The following is a 25,232-nucleotide window of genomic DNA, read 5'->3' as shown; positions in this document are numbered from 1 at the left end:
TTTGTTTCTGCTAAAAAATGTAGCAAATTTTAGAGAATATGAAAAAAAAATACGAAAAAAAAAATATATCATTTTCGACATTTAATTTATGCTCAGACATTACCACCTCATGTATTTATGTAGTATATAAAAAACATGAAATAATTCAGGTTCTTTAAAATCCTAAAACCATCTTTTTCGTCCTTGCTCCGACCACTCAGGCATTGGAAACTCCCTTTAATTATTCAGCCCGGAAATAGCTTGAGAGTCTTATCTTTTACGCTGCATTCACGCATTGAGTTTGCATTGCGTTTCAAAACGTACAACCTCCTCCTGCAATCACCTATTGAAGTAAGATTGCGCTTGCATTGCAGATAGTAAATATGATGCCAACGCAATCTTACTTCAATAGGTGATCGCAGGAGAGGAGTCTGTGCGTTGCGTTTTGAAACGGAAACATCACATGTGAATGCGGACTAAAGGTACATTCACACGCGATATGCCCGACGTGACCCCTCCTCTCTCCATAGAAAACAGCGGCTCACGGCCGCACACACGCCAAAAGATGGAGCATGCTCTATCTTTTTGCGGTGTGCGACCCGGATCGGTGCCACACATGTTTGGCACCGGATCCCGGCCGTGCCGCTATTGCCGTCTATGGGGACATACATGCGGCCACAAATTTGCAGTGTGAATAAGCCCTAAGGGTTACTTTTTTATCCCCTATTTACGACCTCACAAGAGCCAAAAACAATTAAAAATCTGCAGTGCGAATATATAATCTGCAGTGTCACAGCGCATAAAAGAAGAAAACGTTCTGTAACAGCAGTGACGGGAGCCAGGAATGTAAACCAAAGCCGGCGCATGGCTGCACTTACCTCAAGGAGGAAGAACCTGTCAGCCAAGATTAATCGGATGCCGCCTCTCTGGTCTGGAGATTTGTCCAATCCTCGCTACAAATGTGACAGCGTAAATTCCTTTCACTTGGGCTGCGCTGCGTCCAGATTCATCATTGTGACACTGGGCTAAGTCATATTCCACATTAGCATTAACATACATGTAGTGTAAAGGTATAAATCACACGTATTATTATAGAGGCAGAGAGGTGGTATGGGAATTTTCACAACTTTAGTAGCCAACAGGAGGAATCAGTGCTTAGACTCCATCTATAGAACAATAGCAACCAAAACATTTTAGGGGAACCTGTCTCCAGATTTTACCCGCTATAAACCACTACTCCCCTCAGGTAGGATATGAAAGGTTCTTTCTAAAATTCCCTCTTTTATGTAAAATCTCTCTAATTTACCTATTTAAAAAACTCTTCCAAAGATGAAAAAATGAACAGAGAAGAGTCAAATTTTTAGACTGCAGTTGGAGCATCAACTTTAGATGCATATATCTTCAGATGTATAGTACGTAGAAACATGTTACTGGTGTCATATTAAAGGGGTACGCCAGGTATAAGCATAATTCATATTCAAAGGGGTCATTAAAATATAAGCTAATGTGTAATTAGTTGTTGCTCCTCTTAGCAGAAAAATGCTGTGGACATACACTGTGATGGAGAATTAAAATGCTACTGGCCCTTTAATCAGTCCTGTGACTTTTTTCCTGTGGAGGAGACACAGGACAGAAGATGGCCACTGGTCAAATGTCCACATCACATGACCTGCACCTGCCTGGGCAGGTCATGTGAACATCACTATGTTGCAGTGTAGTCGGTTGGTTGCAGTGCATCCAGTATGACTGGTGTTGTGGTGAGACCCATCTCAGTGAGGTAACAGAGCAGGACAGTCTGCTACATTATCATTGCGATCAGTGCATAAGAGGGAGGAAGAGTTACTGAGAACTTAGGGATCATGGGACTTGTAGTTGTAGATGGAAGCCATATTGGAGATATCTCCATCTACTTTAGAAAGTCCATACAAATATGTGAATCATAAAAGCAAAAGATTTAAGCTCCATTTTGTGAGTTTTATTCGTTTATTTCTAGCATTATGGGTTTTTGTGTCATATTCCCAGAATACCCCTTTAAAGATAAGAACCTCATCTTTTAGACTGAACTAGAGATACAGACAGTTAAAGATTCAGTTCCTTTACCTTTAATTTCAGCCTTCCCAGTAGCCCCCTTGCCTTGGCCGCCCAATGAGTTTTCCAGATAAACTCGAAAATCCATTTTTATCTAGTGGCTGCTACATGTGGTTGTTATTAGATAATTTGCAAATGATTGTCATGCTGCCATATTCTCTGAGCTACTTTTAATAGCATCCCAGAGAAATGCTTTACAGCAGGTGCATAACTACGCGGATCGGGTCTACTGGAGACGACAATTGCCTTCTACGGAATGGAGCACCCTAGGAACGCTCTGTGACCTCTGCGGAGGTCAAGTAGGGAGGGGGAGGAGCTGGGACATTGGTGTGGAGAAGGAGTTGTTACAGGAAATATATTATTGTTCGTTATCGATTTATATATTTAAACAATAATTTCACATTCATATTACCGGTATATATAATGTATTAATAATAATAACAATAATAATAATTATTTATTTATATAGCGCACACAGATTACGCAGCGCTGCACAGAGCTTGTCAAATCAGTTCCTGTCCCCATGGGGCTCACAATCTAATCAACCTACCTGTATGTTTTGGAGTGTGGGAGGAAACCGAAGGACCCACTCAAACAGGGAGAGAACATACAAACTCTTTGCAGATGTTGACCCTGGGACTAGAAGCCAGGACTCCAGCACTGCAAGGCTGTAGTGCTAACCAATCAGCCACCGTGAAATAGATTTATATCATTGTCCCAATTTTACTACAATGCAATGTAAATTACAGGTTTTCACACGTGAAATATAGAAAAGAATAAAAAGTAACCAAAGTTCTTCAAAAAATGTTGTTTTTTTAATGACACATTCCCTTTAAAATTGTAAATAAACTGTATACGTGTAAATAGACACTGGTGGAGGTTGATAGCAATGTCATCAGCGCTGGTGATATGTGATTGTGCTAGATTACATGGATGTCCTTGATTAGAGAGAAAACATTTCCTGTATAAAAGGAGCCAATCAGTCAGCGACAGGGGGTGAATGAGCCGCCAAGGTGGATGCTTAGGACAAAGCTCCTAATGTAGACGCCAGAGTCTCACCAAGAGGTTCCCAATGCAAAAACTATATGCAGCCCCCTACCATGGTGCGGAGAACATACTGTATTTACTATAGTAAGGAAATACAGATTTGTATGTTAAAGGGAACCACACTGAGAGTATCAGGTAGAGTATCAAATGTTCTTTCTAGAATTCCCTCTTTTATGTGAAATCTCACCCTTTATCTATAAAAAAAAAATCACCCCCAGAGAAGAGTCATATTTGCCTGAGACTAGTCAAGTTTAGAGGCTGCAGTGGTAGGGTCACTTCAGACCTATTATAGTACCCAGAAGCATGATGTCATATTAAGATAAGAATCTCATCTTTCAGATAGCATCAGTGGTTGTGGTTCTGTGATTTACAGAACCGGATGCAGACATAGTTGGAGATTAAAGGCAGAATTTAGATCTTTATCTGTAGCTCAAATTTAACTGTCTATATCTCCGGTTGTGTATATCAGAGAATCACAAGCCTGATGGGATCGGAATGAGGAGATTCTTATTGTTAATATGACAAAGCATGTTTCTACTACCAAACTGAAGATAGAGGTCACACACCCCTGGACCTCTAAACTTGACTCATCTCAGACAAAACATGACTCTTCTCTACTCATTTTCACATGACTTTGGAGGAGATTGTGTGTTTTTTTTAGATAAATGGGTGAGATATCACATAAAAGAGGGAATTCTGAAATATATTTTATCCCTTACATAAGTTGGGTAGTAGCTTAAGGGAGTTGAATCTTGTGACAGATTGCTTTTTACAGTGGTGTGAAAAATTGGTGACCTGATTTCTGATGGTCCTGCATCCTCCATTGCTGGGCTGGCTGAAGCAGTTGCGGGCCTCAGAGCGCCACTGCTACGTAACAAACCAGTGAGCTGGGACTATAACTCACTGTGAATGGTGGATTACAAGTTATCTAGGTGTAGTTGTAGCTTTTATTGTATATCTGCCTGTGCTGATAATAAGATAAGAGTTGGTAGAGAAGTCATCTCCACAGAACAAGAAATACCAATTGCACTTTAAAGGGAACCTGTCACCAGGGACCTCATTTTCACTAAAGACAGGTTGCAGAAGCCCTTCACATCAGCAGTGCAAATCTGCCTTTCTGCCTTTTCTAAGCATTTCCATTACACTATAATTACACTATAACTTACCTTGCTCCTTGACAAAATCCTGGGGTAGTCACAGGGGTTGGACTTTGGTTTGGATGCATTTAAAAAAACAACATGTGGCTTGTCCTCAGAGCTTGGCCCCCACCTTTGTGCTCCTGTCTAGCTCCACCTCCTGCTTCTTCTCAGAGGTCACAGCCTGGTCAACCTGACATCAGCTGTACAGGAGCACAAACATGGAGACAGCCTGCAGCTCAGACACGTCACATGTTGTTTTTTGAAATGCATGAAAACCAAAGCCCAACCCCTGTGACTACCCCAGGATATTGTAAGGATGCAAGAGTAAGTTATAACACACAATTGTATTGTAATGCAAATGCTTAGAAAAGGCAGAGAGGCATTTTTGCACTGCAGGTGTCATGGGCTTTTACAATCTGTCTTTAGTGAAAATGAGGTCCCTGGTGACCGGTTCCCTTTAAACAGTAACCGATCCTGATCCTGAATCTCTCGTTTATATGTATGTAAATGTCACTTGTGTAACTTAGCAGTTCTTCGGTGATACTGTCAGCGCTTATGTTAGAATCGCCCGTAGTGTTAATTGCGTTACAACGTGTGACATTTATCTATTTTAGTCATTATTCACAATTCAGTGATGAACGACCTAACAATGGATCTCCTTCTACACCATCTTGTATGTTCTTACTGAATCCACTTTTCTGAATGTCTTATTAGTGGAAGACAATACAAAGCTTACACGTAAAATATCGATTCATAGCAGTATTATTATTATGGTAAAGGGGTTTTCATCTAGGAAAAACATTTTTTAACATATTCCAGGTTTACAGGTTATGAAAACACGGCTGCTTTCTTCCAAACACAGCTCCACACTGGACCGCAGGTAGGGCTTGGTATTGCAACTAAGCTCCAATCATTTCTATATAGTTAAGGTGCAATACCAGCACAAACCATGGTCAGGTGAGGCGCTGTTTTTGGAAAAGGTCCTAATTCCTAATTCTCCCTGTATTTCCGTAAGATGGGGGAGATATAACAGGAGTTTGTGAGAGCAGAACTGTTCTAATTACCCTTGTCAGCAGTGTTAGATGGCAGCCCTAGAGATCTGCGTAACCTCTGTGTGTGGTGTTAGTAGTGACAGGACTATGTGAAGTTATAATGTGGGCCTGAAGAGCTTTCTGCTCTCTGCACTGTGCTGCTCCACAGCCCCTCCCCTCTAAGAGTGGAAGCTGTATAAGGATTTTGATTGGATACTTATAACAGTCATTCATAGTAGAGGGGAGGGGCTGTGTAACAGGTCTTTGTGAAGAGCAGAAAGCTCTTCAGGCCAAAAGACCAGCCCAGGGCACTGGTAGGAGCTGCAAACCTGGATTAAAAGTTTACTTCTCACAGTCCTGCTGCTACTTATAACAAACACAAAGGTAAGGTTACACGGATTTCTAGTGACTTTAGTAACTGATGATGGATTCCCTTTAAGTGTTATGGAGATATAGGGGGAGAGCTGAACTGTTCTATTTGCCCTTGGAAACCAATTGGAGATCAGCTTTCTTTTTCTCACAGCTGTTTATAAAATTACAGCTGAGCTCTGATTGGTTCATGGGCAACTAGAACAGTTTTACCTCAGACAATTGTGATAAATTTCCCCCAAGGAGCGTCAGAAGCCGAACATTGGTCTCTATGGGGGAGATTTAGCAGAAGTGCCTGAAAGCAGAACTGTTCTAGTTGCCCATGACAACCAATCAGAGCTTTGCTTTCCTTTTCCTACAGCTGTTTATGAAATTAAAGCTGAGCTCTGATTGGTTTCCATGAGCGACTGGAACAATTTTACCTCAGACACTTGTGATAGATCTCGGTCTATGACTACATACAGAACCATAAATGTCAGATACTTTATAGGTAACATGTCAGGACCATAGGATCAGAGCCCTCATGATAAAAGATTGATGAGCTCCAGCTTTTACCCACCCAGTATCCATCGTGGTGGGGCCTATGTATCTTATTATAGGTAGCGTGAGGGGCATTGAGTATTGGTGCCACTCATTCAATGTATTCCTGTTTGTTCCCTGACCTGGAGTCGCGAGGGTTAATCCTGGCACATTTTGGCCATTGGTTATTTATCCTTGCACCAGACACACGGCGAGTATTCCCCACATGAATGACTATAACAGATATAATTGAGAATCTTCATGTCTGTGGTAGATTCTCCGCGCGCTCGCCCTCCGTTCCTCTCCTAATAATAATGGAAGTGTTTTCTGTGTCGCTTCCAATTTGCTCACTTTGAGGTTTTCTGTCCTTTCCCTGCGCTGCTAATTCTTTGCGTTTTCTTCTGCCTGGTTCTCCAGCCCGCGGCTTCTCCACTCCGCTCTACGTGTTTTATATTTCTTTTATTTGCATGAATTTTAGTTTTGGAGAGTAGCTGGAGACACAACCAAGCCCCGGTATTGGGACAGCGTAATGATTATACGCAATTTTTTTTTTTACCGATTTAAAGGTTTCTATATTATGTTCTGCTTCCGTAATTCATTTTCATGGGTAGGTTCATCCTTAGGCAACCATGAAATATTCTGCATACATAGCGATTGCCTAATATACTAGAATCTCAGATGTGCAATTTTATCTCTTATTTTCGGGCTGTATGTTTGTATATGTCAAAGAATTTTTGACAATGGTTGCAAGGTCCCTTCATTGGCAAATATTTTTCCTATAGGATGCACTTTATCAGATATATAATGCATTGCATTATTTTGCTGTGTCACATATAGGATACATCATATTATTTCCCCGTGTCACATATAGGATACATCACGTTACTTTGCTGTGTCATGTATAGGATACATCATACCATTTCATGGTGTCACATATAGGATACATTGCATTAATTTGCAGTATCACTTGTAGGAGATACCACATTTTTTCTCTTTGTGCTCCTGTACGGCTCCTCCCTCCTGCTCATTCACAGAGGTCACAGCCTGGTGACCTGACATCAGTGGGGAGGAGCTGTACAGGAGCATAAAGGTGGGCGCTAAGATCTGAGGATTGAGTAACACAGACAAGTCACATGGTGTTTTTTTAAATGCATCCAAAGCCCAACCCCTGGGACTACCCCAGGATTTTGTCAGGGTGCAAGGTAAGTTATAACACACAATTATATTGTATTGCAAATGCTTAGAAAAGGCAGAGAGGCAGTTTTGCACTGTAGATGTGATAAGCTTCAGCAACCAGTCTTTAGTGAAAATGAGGTCCCTGGTGACAGGTTCCCTTTAACATTAGGTCCCAGGTTGGTTCCCGCAGTGAAGATCTGCATAGCATCTCCTCACATTATTCCGGCATCATGCGCTGACCTACTTCTAACTTTTATGTTACATTTTCTATCACTTGCAAGTTTCATGAGAAAAGCCTAATCCAGATTAGTTTGTCAGGTTTGAAGTCATGTCTGCTCATTCTCCAGCGTATTAGTCGGGATTCATCTCATCTAAATGTCATGCGCCGCACAAATGTGTAAGAGGAGCGTCTTCCTGGTAAAAAGATGGCATCATTTATTAGAGAAATTGTCAATGATGTGACAATGGTGGAAGAGTTGTGTCCCATATGTCTAGAAGGAAGGAAGGGGGAAGAACCTCAGTAGTCAGTGGTTGAATATGTTATTATTTTGGTTTAATATAAACCTTTACTATACTTATTAACTTTGTCCATTTCCTTTGGTCATTTCACTGATTCTGCCATACTTGGAATTTTCTTCTTAGCCCCCATCATCCCTGAGAAATCATTGTCATTATATTCAGCACTCTACTGTCAAATGGGTGGAGCCAGACTGTCTGCTCTCACCCAGGACCGCCCATCTGACATCAAAAGCTTTTGAAAATATTTATAACATTTGATCATGTTATTTCGACATGCGGATATCACATGATGCAATGTCATATCTGACATTTCACACTCATTTGTGCAGTACCATATTTCCCCTGTGGTGGTGCTGCTGCAGGGAAACGGAACACTCTATTACACCTTTCTTTCTAACAAGTAGAGATGATTGAAAGTGGAAAAGCCCTTTAAAGTGCAATAAATTTATGACATGTAGATGTGGGCATTAGATAATTCATTCCTTAACCCCTTAATGACTGACATACGGCTTTATACATCCAAATTGCACACACCATGGGCATGTGTATATACATCATGACAGCGGGACACTTAAAATGACTATATCTCCGGAAACGTGGAAGCTAGATACATAGTTAGGTGTCATATAAAAGAGAACAATCTCCCCTTCAGTATCACTAAAGGATTGTGTTCATAGAAAAGCATTCTGGTGTCAGTTTAAAGAGAACAATCTCCCCTTTAATATTGCACCAGGATTCTGTCAGGGAGGGGTAATTTATAAAACCTCAATGAATCTAGTGCCAGTGCTTTACCCCATCCCTTTACTTGCCCCTGATAACAAAAAATAAAACATTGTAGCTCCCATATGCAGGTTCCGTCTTTGCATGTCTCGTTTTTTTTGCCACATATTCATCAAATGGCTGTTCGGCTGGACAGCACTTACCATAAGGAGGGAAATATTTACAATTTCTGCCCATGTGCCAGGAACTACTATTTTCTATCCATTCCTGATTAAAGCTTCTGTGGAGCACCTACAACGCATAGAAACCTGGTTCAATATTAAAGGAGAGATTCACCTCTTTAATATGACACCAGAACTGTGTGAAGATATAGGTGATCGTGTGTATTATCCAGCCTGTCAGCTGAAGGCAGAATGAGGAAGGAGCTGCAGGGAGACACAGCCGACAATTTGTAGAAGTACAAGCACCCTCTGCATCCGCAGCTGAACCTGGGAAAATGGGAAAAACGGATTGAGGTGCTACATATTTTTAACTTATTTTGGTAAAGGACTATTAAGTTTACTACTTATTAGGAAACTTTAATGGGAAATATACAAAGAAATTCTTATTATTACATTATTTTTAGTCCTTTGTCTAATGCTATAAACAGAAAAACCTGCTAATAAAAGTATATGTAAAGCTATTCCAAAAGCAGAACAAAACTGCAAAAGCTGACCTGAAGATTTAGATAGCAATGACCCTCCGCCACGGAAAGGGTTAAAAACACGTGGTTAATTAAAGGTTTCGTTAATTTAGAACCATAGGTTTATTTTTTATTTATTTCTTTTCTTATTTTTCCTTTTTGTTTCTCTGAAAAGTATGTGAATGTGTCCCCTGGTGTATCACTGTGTAGATTACTGTGTTATTGCTGTCACTGAATAGTCTTTTTGTTTCCTTCTAGGAAAAAGTAGAGTATGCCTTCCTTATCATTTTTACTATCGAAACCTTTTTGAAGATTATAGCCTATGGACTAGTAATGCATCCCAACGCTTATGTAAGGAATGGGTGGAATTTACTGGATTTTGTCATAGTCATTGTAGGGTAAGTATATATTCTATTCTATAACATGTAACATGACCTAGTGCCAGTTACAGGGATTATCCAGTTACAGTTAAAAAATACTCAAAATGGTACAGAAATAAACACAAAAGTTTTCAACTCCCCCAGTATTCATTGTGGCCATTATTTCTCCTGTTATTTCCTGCTGCTATTTTTGAGTTGCAAAGGTGATCATTTTGGGAGTACCAGGAACAGAAACTATCAGGGTAACGAGAAACATGGGATCAATTTGTAACAAAAAGATTGATGGCTGAAAACTCCTTGATATTATAAATAAAAATATTTCCAATGTGTATCATTCACTTGAATGAATGCCACCAATGGTGACGGGGTCCGACTATAGCTGCCTCCGACACAGTGCGGGAGATTTACTAACAGCCCTGTGCCATATTAATTGTAAAGTACGCCATAAATGGTGGTCTTTGTAGCATAGAGGAAATTTATGAACCCTGTTCACAAGAGTTTACAGTTAACTTTAACACCCCTGCAGTTTCCACTACTAAAAGATGGCGAGACTACGATCCATTTCCAACACATTTACCCTTTACTAAGACACATTTTGTTGCTACTTCATTACTGTAATTTTGCTACTGTTATGTATTGTAATCGTAGCCACAGTGATTCCCCCAGTAGCCACTAGTCACAGCACCTGTCCCCAGTAGCCAGTAGGAAAAATGATGCCCCCAATAGCCAGTAGTCACAGGAATGCCCCCAGTAGCCAGTAGGAATAATTATGCCCCCGATAGCCAGTAGTCACAGGAATGCCACCAGTCGCCAGTAGGCACAATGCTCCCCCCAATAGCCAGTAGTCACAGGGATGCCCCCAGTAGCCAGTAGGAATAATTATGCCCCCAATAGCCAGTAGTCACAGGGATGCCCCCAGTAGCCAGAAGTTAAAGCATCTGCCCCAGTAGCCAGTAGTCACATGGATGCTCCCAGTAGTCACACTGATGCTTGACAGTGGCCAGTAGTACAGTGATGCCCCCCAGTAGCCAACAGTCACAGTGATGTCCCACAGTAGCCAGCAGTCACAGTGCGACCCGCTGCTGGTGTGGGCATCATCACATGTTGCCTGCTTCGCATCTACTATCACACAGGCCACATGCTTGCAGTCTGTGTGATAGATGGAGAACAGCGGAGCTGAGAGCTGCCAACCATGGGAACCTGCGCTTTGCCTGCAGCGTTTCTGTTCACAAGACCATCAAAAAGGGGTGATGTCCCATAGGTGAGAACCAGAAGTCTTTTTAAGAAGTTTTTTTGTGCAAAAGATTTTAATTGTTATATTAAAACGTGACAAAAACTCCCTGCACCCCCTGGCTGTCTCGTCAATCAGAACCAGTACTGCCCTAGACTTGCATCCACAGCCGACATTCAGTGGCCTCCTCCGACCATCAAAGGTGACTTCCTCTTATGTCAGAAGTTATGCCCCATGGTCCGCAGAGCCCACCTAGCAGGGTAAATACACCTTATTTTTTAGGCACTACTGACCCTGCAGGTTTTCTTGAATTCCTGGAAAACTTCTTTAAACCAAACACTCCCCTGAGTAAATTTTCTACAGTCACCAAAGGTGATCCAACATTTTAATCCTGACCTATTTTTGCATTGTATGTATATTTTACAGTACACTTACTCTCCTTTACTATGATTTTTATGATGTCTTGTCTCTTTTTGGCTGTAGATTGTTTAGTGTAGCTTTGGAACAACTCAATTTTGGACCCAAAGAAGTTGAAGGAGGAACCCACTCAACTGGGAAATCTGGTGGCTTTGATGTGAAAGCTTTAAGAGCCTTTCGTGTGTTACGTCCCCTTCGATTAGTGTCCGGTGTGCCCAGTAAGTATTTTTTATTGGTATTATGTACATTTTGATTGTTCTAGAACATGAAAATTGTACCCTTTTTTTGGACTAGCATCTTGATATTGCAATATATTTTTCCTGAATTGTACACGATTTAACACCAATAAGACTTTTGTATGACCCCAGCAAATGACCTTATTGGTAACATACAAGTACAATCCATGGGATGCAGTGGCCACGTGATACAGTTTCACGGGGCTGTGTACCCTTTAATTATCCTAAAAGCAACAAAATACAATTTGTGTATCAGCATTATCACTTAATGTTCTATATCAGTGGTGGCGAACCTATGGCACTAGTGCCAGAGGCGGCACTCGGAGCCCTCTGTGTGGGCACCCAGGCCATCACCCCAGAATGAAGTTCACCAGACAGGACTCAAAGAATCTTCCTGGAGAATCTTCCTACAATATTAGACAAATTTGCCCTCCTCCTTTCAACTGCGTTGATGTCCTTAGGAGGCTGAACAATTGAAAATTGTCAAAGAAAAAGGAGAAATAAATTACTACTTAAATTGCGGTGCTGGCACTTTGCAATAAATAAGTGGCTTTTAGTTGAAGTTTGGGCACTCAGGCTCTAAAAGGTTCGCCATCACTGACCTATATTAAAGGAAATCGTCAATTAAAATCCATGTTAATAAACCAGGGGCACTTACTCATAGATCCAGGCACCGTGACTGTGGTATTATGACCTCAGCCCTTCTAAAATCAACTTTTATAAGTATGCTAATGACCTTTCTTTACTTATGGGACCAGTGGCAATTTGTGGAGTCATCAATCATTGAATGAGACTTCATATCTCAGCCTTATAATTGTAGAAGTTTTTAAAACACAAAAAAAAAAAAAAAAAAAACTTTAATGGGAACGTGCCACCAGATTTAACCCCAATAGTAGGGTCTGAAATGTCCTTTCTAGAATTCCCACTTTTATGTAAAATCTCACTTAAAAACAATAACATCCAAAGTCATGTGAAAATGACTAGAGAAGAGTCATATTTGCCCGAGGTGAGTCAAGTTTAGAAGCTGCAGGCTGAGCGTCAATTCAGACATCTCTATTTTCATTTTTTTAGCACATAGAACAAACTTTTGTTATATTATAGATAAGAATGTCATCTTTCAGATCAAGTCCCGTTCCTGCCTTTTTATTCAGCTGCCTGTATCTCCAAGGTTCTTATCTTTAATATGACACCAGAAATATATTTCTTGATACTATAGAACTGAAGATAGGGGCGTCTGTAGTGACGCTTCCCTTGCAGCCCCTAAACTTGATTCATCTCAGGCAAATATGACTCTTCTCTGCTTATTCTTACATGACTTTGGGGGAGATTTTTTATGGATACAAAAGTATATGATGGAATTCTAGATAGGACATTTCATACCCTGCCTGAGGGGGGTAGTTGTTTATCGGGGTAAAATCTGTTGACAGGTTCCCTTTAAGACTTCCTGCTGTCTTTTCTTCCACTTTGTGGTTTACCATAATAGGGATAAAATGTTAACAGGCAAAATCCTTTTTGTGTGGTAAATGACATTGACCCTGTATGTAATCCTGAGTCAGACTCCTCTTCTCTCGGATTCATTCATATGTCCCCTCTTTATTTCCTCTTCTGTGACAAATCGTGAATCTCCCCCAGCTTTTACTTACCATTTTCTTCAATGTGAAAATTCTTTCCATTCAAATTTATAGATCAAGGTCTTAAATACATATTTTTCATGTTTGTATTCATTATTTCAGCTGACAGTATTGCAATAGAAGTTATACATTTTTCATAAATTTTCCATTACTGGCAAATATAAAAAATTGTATCATATAGAAAAAGGATCAGACTCGTTACCTTACCCTGTGAATAGAGATGAGCAGATCTAAACTTTTAGTTTGGGTCCAGGGTTCGGGTGCACCCCTAGCTACCAGTCATGGCTGTGATTGAACACGGGGACACCATCACAGTCATGGCTAGTATCTAGGGGCATCAGTTTTCCAGATTGGCTGCATGGCCACCAATAGGTCCTCAATTGTTCCAACACCCAGCACCCACACAGATCTGCTGTAACAGGAAGCAGACAGTGCCACGCTCTGTGTAGTGGTCAGACTAGGTTATTGCAGATCAGCCCCTATTCATTTTAATGGGCGCTAAGCTGCAGTCACTCAAATCAGCCACTATACAGAGAAGGGAGCTGTCTGAATCCTTTTACATTCTTTGTTTATCATCTATTAGGAGCAGCTGATCTCTGAGGGGACCTATGATGTCAATTTACACACTAAACTACCACCATGCAGGACAATGCAAATATTTAATCCACATTCACACCAAAACCAAAACTTTGTACTGGGGAGGGGGGTTACTGTGGATTGGGGGGCTGACTGTGGACTGGGGGGGGGGGGGGCTGACGATACTTAGGGTGGTGACACACATGGCGGTTTTAGGCCGTTTTTGGACCGATTTTTGAAAACGCATGCGTTTTTTGACCAGTTTGAATTAAGAAAATTGGTCAAACCTGCGTTTCAAAAAAATGCATGCTTTTTTTACGATCTGAAAACACACTAACTAAAAACGGCCCAAAAACGGCCTAAAAGCGCCGTGTGTGTCACCACCCTAAGGGGACATGTACTGGGGCTATCTATATACTGCGTGGACACGTGCAGGGGCTATCTGAATACTGAGTGGGCACATGCTGGGATAATCTGTATACTGAGTGGGCATGTGCAGGGGCTATCTATATACTGAGTGGGCATGTGCAGGGGCTATCTATATACTGAGTGGGCATGTGCAGGGGCTATCTATATACTGAGTGGGCATGTGCAGGGGCTATCTATATACTGAGTGGGCACAAGCTGGGATAATCTGTATACTGAGTGGGCATGTGCAGGGGCTATCTATATACTGAGTGGGCATGTGCAGGGGCTATCTATATACTGAGTGGGCATGTGCAGGGGCTATCTATATACTGAGTGGGCACAAGCTGGGATAATCTGTATACTGAGTAGGCATGTGCAGGGGCTATCTATATACTGAGTGGGCATGTGCAGGAGCTATCTATATACTGAGTGGGCATGTGCAGGGGCTATCTATATACTGAGTGGGCATGTGCAGGAGCTATCTATATACTGAGTGGGCATGTGCAGGGGCTATCTATATACTGAGTGGGCATGTGCAGGGGCTATCTATATACTGAGTGGGCATGTGCAGGGGCTATCTATATACTGAGTGGGCACAAGCTGGGATAATCTGTATACTGAGTGGGCATGTGCAGGGGCTATCTATATACTGAGTGGGCATGTGCAGGGGCTATCTATATACTGAGTGGGCATGTGCAGGGGCTATCTATATATTGAGTGGGCATGTGCAGGGGCTATCTATATACTGAGTGGGCACAAGCTGGGATAATATGTATACTGAGTGGGCATGTGCAGGGGCTATCTATATACTGAGTGGGCATGTGCAGGGGCTATCTATATACTGAGTGGGCATGTGCAGGGGCTATCTATATACTGAGTAGGCATGTGCAGGGGCTATCTGTATACTGAGTGGGCATGTGCAGGGGCTATCTATATACTGAGTGGGCATGTGCAGGGGCTATCTATATACTGAGTGGGCATGTGCAGGGGCTATCTATATACTGAGTGGGCACAAGCTGGGATAATCTGTATACTGAGTGGGCATGTGCAGGGGCTATCTATATACTGAGTGGGCATGTGCAGGGGCTATCTATATACTGAGTGGGCATGTGCAGGGGCTATCTATATACTGAGTAGGCATGTGCAGGGGCTATCTATATACTGAGTGGGCATGTGCAGGAGCTATCTATATACTGAGTGGGCATGTGCAGGGGCTATCTATATACTGAGTGGGCATGTGCAGGGGCTATCTATATACTGAGTGGGCATGTGCAGGAGCTATCTATATACTAAGTGGGCATGTGCAGGGGCTATCTATATACTGAGTGGGCATGTGCAGGGGCTATCTATATACTGAGTGGGCATGTGCAGGAGCTATCTATATACTGAGTGGGCATGTGCAGGGGCTATCTATATACTGAGTGGGCATGTGCAGGGGCTATCTATATACTGAGTGGGCATGTGCAGGGGCTATCTATATACTGAGTGGGCACAAGCTGGGATAATCTGTATACTGAGTGGGCATGTGCAGGGGCTATCTATATACTGAGTGGGCATGTGCAGGGGCTATCTATATACTGAGTGGGCATGTGCAGGAGCTATCTATATACTGAGTGGGCATGTGCAGGGGCTATCTATATACTGAGTGGGCATGTGCAGGGGCTATCTATATACTGAGTGGGCACATGCAGGGGCTATCTATATACTGAGTGGGCATGTGCAGGGGCTATCTATATACTGAGTGGGCATGTGCAGGGGCTATCTATATACTGAGTGGGCATGTGCAGGGGCTATCTATATACTGAGTGGGCATGTGCAGGGGCTATCTATATACTGAGTGGGCATGTGCAGGGGCTATCTATATACTGAGTGGGCATGTGCAGGGGCTATCTATATACTGAGTGGGCACAAGCTGGGATAATCTGTATACTGAGTGGGCATGTGCAGGGGCTATCTATATACTGAGTGGGCATGTGCAGGGGCTATCTATATACTGAGTGGGCATGTGCAGGGGCTATCTATATACTGAGTAGGCATGTGCAGGGGCTATCTATATACTGAGTGGGCATGTGCAGGAGCTATCTATATACTGAGTGGGCATGTGCAGGGGCTATCTATATACTGAGTGGGCATGTGCAGGGACTATCTATATACTGAGTGGGCATGTGCAGGAGCTATCTATATACTGAGTGGGCATGTGCAGGGGCTATCTATATACTGAGTGGGCATGTGCAGGAGCTATCTATATACTGAGTGGGCATGTGCAGGGGCTATCTATATACTGAGTGGGCATGTGCAGGGGCTATCTATATACTGAGTGGGCATGTGCAGGGGCTATCTATATACTGAGTGGGCATGTGCAGGGGCTATCTATATACTGAGTGGGCATGTGCAGGGGCTATCTATATACTGAGTGGGCACAAGCTGGGATAATCTGTATACTGAGTGGGCATGTGCAGGGGCTATCTATATACTGAGTGGGCATGTGCAGGGGCTATCTATATACTGAGTGGGCATGTGCAGGGGCTATCTATATACTGAGTAGGCATGTGCAGGGGCTATCTATATACTGAGTGGGCATGTGCAGGAGCTATCTATATACTGAGTGGGCATGTGCAGGGGCTATCTATATACTGAGTGGGCATGTGCAGGGGCTATCTATATACTGAGTGGGCACATGCAGGGGCTATCTATATACTGAGTGGGCATGTGCAGGGGCTATCTATATACTGAGTGGGCATGTGCAGGGGCTATCTATATACTGAGTGGGCATGTGCAGGGGCTATCTATATACTGAGTGGGCATGTGCAGGAGCTATCTATATACTGAGTGGGCATGTGCAGGGGCTATCTATATACTGAGTGGGCATGTGCAGGGGCTATCTATATACTGAGTGGGCACAAGCTGGGATAATCTGTATACTGAGTGGGCATGTGCAGGGGCTATCTATATACTGAGTGGGCATGTGCAGGGGCTATCTATATACTGAGTGGGCATGTGCAGGGGCTATCTATATACTGAGTGGGCATGTGCAGGGGCTATCTATATACTGAGTGGGCATGTGCAGGGGCTATCTATATACTGAGTGGGCATGTGCAGGAGCTATCTATATACTGAGTGGGCATGTGCAGGGGCTATCTATATACTGAGTGGGCATGTGCAGGGGCTATCTATATACTGAGTGGGCATGTGCAGGAGCTATCTATATACTGAGTGGGCATGTGCAGGGGCTATCTATATACTGAGTGGGCATGTGCAGGGGCTATCTATATACTGAGTGGGCATGTGCAGGGGCTATCTATATACTGAGTGGGCATGTGCAGGGGCTATCTATATACTGAGTGGGCATGTGCAGGGGCTATCTTTATACTGAGTGGGCACGTGCAGGGGCTATCTATATACTGAGTGGGCACAAGCTGGAATAATCTATATACTGAGGGGGCACTTGCAGGGGCTATTTATACACTGAGGGGGCACTTGCAGGTGCTATCTATATGCTGAGTGGGCACAGAGTCTTACTTGTCATGGCTTAAAAATGCTTTGGTAAAAAAAAAATTGTGCATACAATGTTATGTATCAATGTGGGAAAGGACGCCGGTGGGGGGAGGCACAAAAATCTTACAGTTTGGGGCCCCAAATTTCCTAGTGGCGGCCTTGCCCTCAGTTCTATTACATGTGTTTATAGGTTTTTAAAACCCTCCCCACATCTATTATACTAGAAATTGCTGCATTCTGTAAAACTACCTGCTCTATCATTCCATTACACATCATTTTTATTAAATGTCAGCGTGGTATATCGGGACTGTTGATTAATCTGGTATTAAAAGACAAGAACGCTCTTGGGGTCATTTATAAAACTTTCGAAAATGGCAAATTTTTATGTTTTGGACACTTTTATAAGTGAAAAAAGACATTTTTTTTTTAACTGTTAACGAATGTACACCTACAATCTGATTGTTGGTGGCTTTTTATTACTTAAAGCGAACCTGTAACTAGAAGTGTCATTTTTAGCTACTGACAGGTTCTGGTTTAAAAAAAATGCCTTTGTCAACATTCTGAATCATTTCAGTGGTTTATAGAAGTTAAATTCACATTACTTGGCTCCCTGTCGGCAGCATTTGGTGAGTCCCTTGGGTAGGGGCAGCTGGAGCCTGTATGTGCCTGTGTCAGTCTCCTCCCCTTCACACTCATCCAGCTCCCTCGCCCTTTGTACATATTGAAATATCCATTATAATCTAAACACATGGAAACTTTTGCAATTTATCGCCTGATGCTATGAGTACATGCTGTACTTTAAAGGAGTTTTCCATATTCCAAGGAGAGAAGACTGGGTTATGAAGAAAGAACCCATATTCTCTCTGCTATTGCTCCTGTGTGCTCCGATACTTCTGGTCTCAGGCCCTGCACCCAAACAAAGGTTTCGGGAAGTCACAGAACTGGTTATAACTGGCAAACCTGGGACGTCACTTCTGTGTTCAAGGGGACTTTACTTCCTGTGTGATCCTCCGGTCTGAAGAGGCCAGTCACTAGAAAAACTAGGCTCTATGAACCCCCCCAGAACTTTCATGTGGGTGCAGGGCTTGAGTCTGGAAGTAACAGAGAAACTTGGGAGCTGGAGCAAGGTAAGTATGTGCTATTCCGACTTCAGCCTCCTGGGCTTCCATAATCATGGAAATCCCCTATAAACTATATTTAAAATGGTCCCCTCTTTCTCTGTGGATCTGCTGTGGTTCAGCACATGGGTTGTGGGGCTGAAGCACATGTGGCTTTATTGAATCCTAAAATATACTTACAACTAAGTCACCTATGTCCACTTACTCCAAAGCCCCTTTTCCTCTGCATGGTACTGGGTTCGACTCACTTTGGTGCTGTTCAACTTGGATCGGGGATTACAAGTAATGTTTTTCTATTGAAATAACCAACTTCTCGTTTCTGCTGCCCAATCAGAGCTGAGCAGCCTTGGACATGTGACACTATAGCACCACCTTGGCTTACTTGGTGCCTAATACAAGTATAAATAAAGTTTCATTTTGCAATACATTAACAGACGGTCCCCTACTTAAGAACACCCGACTTACAGACGACCCCTAGTTACAAACGGACCTCTGGTAATTGGTAATTTACTGTACTTTAGCCACAGGCTACAATAAACATCTATAACAGTTATCACAGGTGTCGGTAATGAAGCTTTAGTGTTAATCCTGATTCTTATGACAACCCAACATTTTTAAAATCCAATTGTCACAGAGACCAAAAAAATTGTCTGGGGTTACAATTATAAAATATACAGTTCCGACTTACATACAAATTCAACTTAAGAACAAACCTACAGACCCTATCTTGTATGTAACCTGGGGACTACCTGTACAGCCTTGGTAGCTGCTATTATGTGCTTGTGCTATACAGTGTATGCTCTCATATAGATGCATCATATCAACGGGATGAGGCTCAGCTTAGTGATGTGATTGAGGCAAGGTTGTAGGTGCAATGCTCGTATACACCTCCTGTACATTATAATGTATCACTGGTAGGATTAGGTAAAGCTGTACTGGCAGCATTCATACTATGACCTCCCTCTTCTCCTTCCAGGTTTACAAGTTGTCCTGAACTCCATTATTAAAGCCATGGTTCCGCTGCTGCACATCGCTCTTCTGGTCTTGTTTGTTATTATTATTTATGCTATTATTGGACTTGAGCTTTTCGTCGGGAAAATGCACAAATCCTGTTTTTTCATGGGCACTGGTAAGTTACAATAATATTTAAAACACATTTGGAGAACCCAAGAAGGATTTAACACTTTCTAGAGAATTCTGTGTGGATCATTGTTTTGAATAGTTGAAAATTTGGGATGAAATTAACCTTCAGAAATTATTATTTAAATCGTAACGAAACATTCGTCAAATAGTGCAGATGATAATAAAGTTTGTAATATATTTTATTACAAAATCTGTTCCTGTGTCTTTTTCCTCTGCCTTTCTTTCTTATGTTAAGCATTTTGTGTGCATCAATGTTTCTAAATCTAATGACTTAACTCTTTACAGACTGTCCCTAGGTATGGAAAGAGTTATTTCATTAGTCTCTGTATGCGTATGAAGTACAGGCGGTCCCCTACTTAAGGACACCCGACTTATAGACAACCCATAGTTACAGACAGACCCCTCTGACCTCTGGTGAAGCTTTCTGAATGCTTTACTATAGTCCCAGATTGCAATAATCAGCTGTAAGGTGTCTGTAATGAAGCTTTATTGATAATCCTTGGTCCCATTACAGCAAAAAATGTTTAAACTCCATTTGTCACTGGGGCCAATTTTTTTTTTGTCTGGATCTGCAATTATAAAATATACAGTTTCGACTTACATACAAATTCAACTTAAGAACAAACCTCCGGACCCTATCTTGTATGTAACCCGGGGACTGCCTGTATCTGGACCTTAAAAGGTTTACAGATACACTGCTCACTAGCGGAGAAAGAAGGAGAAAAAGTCACAGAGAAGCTGCTTTATGTTAAGAAGTATATTGCAAAGTTTACTATTATAACTTGCTATCTGACTGTCTTTATTGTACCTGGCAGCAAATTTTGGAGAAAAAAGGGGCAGATTGGATTGCTCCATTCCCAATCTTTTAGATAAGTCGCCTCCGGAGGGATCTAGCAGCAACCTGTATGAGCGTGCATCAGTGATCGTCATTAAATTTATGTCTTTCATTTCCCAGAATTGCTTGCTGAAGATGAACCTGCGCCCTGTGCATTCTCAGGGAACGGGCGCGTTTGTCCTGTGAATGGATCAGAATGTAAGAGCGGATGGGCTGGGCCTAATGGGGGAATAACCAATTTCGATAACTTTGCCTTTGCAATGTTAACTGTGTTCCAGTGTATTACAATGGAGGGATGGACCGATGTTTTATATTGGGTAAGTTTTTTACATTTTGCCATAAAAAGTGCCCGGATTTGTTTGTCTCTACTACTCCCATAGTCTATAAATGGAGTGGCACCACACGTCTTGGCCACCACGACAATCAAGGTCTCACTCCTTCTTTGTGCAGGTCTACAGGACCTGGATTTTTGACATTTTCTATTATGGGGAAAACCTCTGTGAAATCTGCAGCAAGGTTTCTTCATTTGTTTTCATGAGTAGGAGATCTCATCCTCCAAAACTCCCCATGCCCTTTCCATCCCCTGTACTCTAAGTACACAGTAAAGAGAGACCTTTCTCCATTTCTTCTTGTCCAGTTGTCAGAGAAAGAGAATATCTCAAGATCACCAATTAAAACTGTATGTAACATGGCCCCAGATTTTTACCTCTAATTAATTTTGCTGTAAAGGACATACAGGCGGTCCCCTACTTAAGGACACCCGACTTACAGACAACCCATAGTTACAGACAGACCCCTCTGCCCACTGTGACCTCTGGTGAAGCTCTCTGGATGCTTTAAAATAGTCCCAGACTGCAATAATCAGCTTAAAATTGTCTGCAATGAAGCTTTATTGATAATTTTTGGTCCTATTACAGCAAAAAAATTTGAAACTCCAATTGTCACTGGGGCAAAAAAAAAAAATTGTCGGGAACTACAATGATACAATATACAGTTTCGACTTACATACAAATTCAACTTAAGAACAAACCTACAGTCCCTATCTTGTATGTAACCCGGGGACTGCCTGTATTGGAAATTTAAGGATAAGAATATAGGACCTAAACATCTTCCTTATTGTAATTCTACATAAATGTAAAATGATCCGAATTAAGATCCCATCTCATCCATCCCTCAAGGTGAGGTGAGATACTGGAGTTATCACGTTACCGCTGATTCATCTTGAAAATAGACATTATTATTACTACCATGAGCTGAGCAGTGATCCTTTAGAATATCCTCCTAATTAGGACAGATTAGATGACGGCTGACTCTTATTTACATTTAAGATTTTAGTTTGTCTCCGTTTCTGCCTGACAAATACATGACAAATACATGACAAATGGATATTCTCTAAGTGTATAGCGAGATACCAGAGATACAATCCCTTATCTTGTTTATGATCCAAAGAAACTCTTAAAGCGGACAAATTATTTCAAACCCCAGACCAGGCCCCTAACATGAATACAGGTCCCAGAAGAGGTTTCTCAAATGAATCAGACCAGACCACTTAATTGATTCAGGGCACAAACCATACCCCTAATACTTTTTTGTAGACCAGAGAAGAAGCCACTTAACTTGATTTAGACCTCAGATCTGGCCCTTAATATTATATGAGACCCCAGACAAGGTCCTAAAATTAATGGTAACCTGTCAGGTTAAAGTTATCTTTTAAAAATGCTATTATACAGCGGTACAACTATCCCTATATTGTTCCTCCCCATGTAAAGTTCCATTGTCCATTTGTGAACTTGACTCACCATCAATGCATAGTCACATACAGCCAGCGTCTCTCTAATTCCTGAGGGAGGGGTGAATGAAGTAGTTTAGCCAAGTCACGCGGCTGAAGAGAATGCACACCTCACTTCAATCTGGAAGCTGGAGGTGCAGCTGAGCTGGAATAACATGAATATGCTCAACTCCAAGGAAAGATGATTATTGCAATCACATGAGGTCATTTGTTTAGATGGTTAATCAACTTTACTATGGAAGCTGAACTGACTATGGAAGTTTACAGGTATGAGGGGAACAATATAGGGATAGCTGAACTCCTGTATAATAGCAGTTTCCAAAGATTTACTTAGTGTGAGATAATTTAACTTACAAAGGTGACAGGGGCAACAGGGCCTTTTTTACAAAGGCTTTTTTTAAAGATGCAACAGGGCTTTTTTACCACGAGATCTGTGTAATAGCCTGCCTCAGGCGCTGGTCACAGTATGGACAACAGAGAGCTTCAAGATGCTGTCAAGATGCCTTTTTACATGTAATTAACATTGACGGTTATGTTATAACACAGAGTTGTTTCCAGTAAATTTCTTCCTCATCCAATCACTTCCCTTCCTTGGTTGAACGTGATGGACATGTGTCTTTTCTCAACCGTATAAACTACATACAAGTTCCCTTTACCAGACTCTAAAATTGAATTTGCCCCCTCTCAAAATGTATTCTTGCTGCTTAAAGGGGTATCCCTAGTTTCATTATTATCCCTAGTTGTTCCCAGTCGTAGGACCCCAAATGATCATTAATAACATTGAAACTTGAGGCGACCCCTATAAATTGCTTTTAACAAATGCTCCTATGGCTGGAGCTGGAGTTGGTTCTGCACTGGAGAAAGGTCTGTGTTAATATATTTTGGAATGTTATATAAACCTTAACTTTTATGGATGACTCATCCATTATAACGTTATAAACCCTAAGGGTTCTTGTTTATCAGGTGCTGAGATGCTGCTGCGGGGAAGCACATGGCCCTAATATTTTTTGCATGTTGCTTTCAGTAGCCATAAATTAAGCTACCTGTTCATGCAAATTATTCTCATAATGATTGATGCAAATAGGGGATGGGTAGTTCCATTGTTTCAAAAGTTCCTCCAGAGGGTCTCTGCTTACTAGTTTGCAGCGTTGATGCTCCTGGTATTCATGTGACCACTGCAGCCAATCATTGGCCTTAGCAGTCTCAGTGATTGGCTGTGGCAGCTATGTGTGTAAGTGATATGTCATAGTCACAGCCTAGCAAACAGACTGGTGTTAGCACCAGAGCAAGGGCGCTGGAACAACAGTGTATTGTATTTAATTATTTTTTTCATGAGAAATCCTGTAAGAGTTTCTTACTTAAAGTTGTCCACATTCAGCAAATAATTGATATTGTTTGTGTAATGAAGTTACACAAACAATATAAGTTTTCCAATTTTCCAGAATACTTTCTGTATCCATTCCTCGCCGTTTTTTCTAGATCTCTGCTTGTTGTCATTCTATAGGAAGCTTCATTATTTACACAAACATTGGTGTTTATATCACAGAAAGTAAACAGAGCTGTGCACCTGTGTGACATCACATGACCAGGGATATAATGGAGCACATTTACTTACAGGGTCACTGAAGTTCACAGAAAGGGCATTGTCCGTCTATAATGCAGCGTGCCGTGATTCACTAAGATCGTGAGCCTAAAAGTTCACCATCTTTTTAGTGGTGCATCCAAGTGCTTGGATGTGCGACACAATTTGAAAGTTAAATCTCGCACTCAAAGAATAAATGGATAGCATCCAGGAAGGGTGCGTTGCTCTCCTATTTGGAACGTTTGTAAAGGAATCAGCGCTGGCTTGCTCAAAAAGTTTCTTTTATTTAAGCCAATTATGGCAATAAAATATAAAATAATTAAAACAATAAAAGGAATGTCGCGTTTCGCGCTCGTGCTGAGCGCTTCATCAGATTCTTCAAATCTCGCACTCAGTCCCAATCAGTCAGACGGCACGCCCCCTAATTTGTGCTGCATGGAAGCAACGCAGCTGCACCACAAAGAGGGTCGCGTGCGCCACAATCCCAGCACAGACACTTATTAAATATCTGTGCAATCTGTTTTAGCCCCGAAAACGGTGCACAGTCTCACATAAGTGCCCAAGCGACCTGTAGTAAAGAGACCTCATTTAGTCGTGCACCTGTGTGACATCACATGAGCAGGGATATAACGAGTTGTGCATATGTGTGACATCACATCAACAGGGTTTTATAACAAGTCATGCACCTGTGTGACATCACATGACCAGGGATATAACAAGTCGTGCACCTGTGTGACATCACATGACCAGGGATATAACAAGTCGTGCACCTGTGTGACATCACATGACCAGGGATATAACAAGCCGTGCACCGGTGTGACATCACATGGCCAGGGATATAACGAGCTCTGCACCTGTGTGACATCACATGGCCAGGGATATAACGAGCTCTGCACCTGTGTGACATCACATGACCAGGGATATAACGAGCCGTGTACCTGTGTGACATCACATGACCAGGGATATAACAAGTCGTGCACCTGTGTGACATCACATGACCAGGGATATAACAAGTCGTGCACCTGTGTAACATCACATGACCAGGGATATAACGAGTCGTGCACCTGTGTGACATCACTTGACCAGGGATATAACGAGCCGTGCACCGGTGTGACATCACAT

The 25,232-nt window shown here is 42.0% G+C and overlaps 1 protein-coding gene across 33 annotated transcripts in view; it reads left to right on the top strand.

Moving 5' to 3' along the window:
- CACNA1D (calcium voltage-gated channel subunit alpha1 D) overlaps nucleotides 1–25,232 on the top strand; it is a 260,786-nt gene that overhangs the window by 116,079 nt on the left and 119,475 nt on the right. For all 33 annotated transcript variants that reach the window (XM_072126691.1, XM_072126697.1, XM_072126674.1 and 30 more), the window contains exons 4-7: nucleotides 9,528–9,667; nucleotides 11,364–11,515; nucleotides 19,738–19,890; nucleotides 20,860–21,056. In XM_072126691.1, coding sequence (XP_071982792.1) covers nucleotides 9,528–9,667; nucleotides 11,364–11,515; nucleotides 19,738–19,890; nucleotides 20,860–21,056 — 642 coding nt within the window. The remainder of the gene's footprint in view (nucleotides 1–9,527; nucleotides 9,668–11,363; nucleotides 11,516–19,737; nucleotides 19,891–20,859; nucleotides 21,057–25,232) is intronic.

This window comes from Engystomops pustulosus, chromosome 10, assembly GCF_040894005.1.
Source record: "Engystomops pustulosus chromosome 10, aEngPut4.maternal, whole genome shotgun sequence".
Taxonomy (NCBI): domain Eukaryota; kingdom Metazoa; phylum Chordata; class Amphibia; order Anura; family Leptodactylidae; genus Engystomops; species Engystomops pustulosus.
The sequence above is the reverse complement of the archived record's forward strand: the minus strand, read 5'-3'. Positions and strand labels throughout refer to the sequence as shown.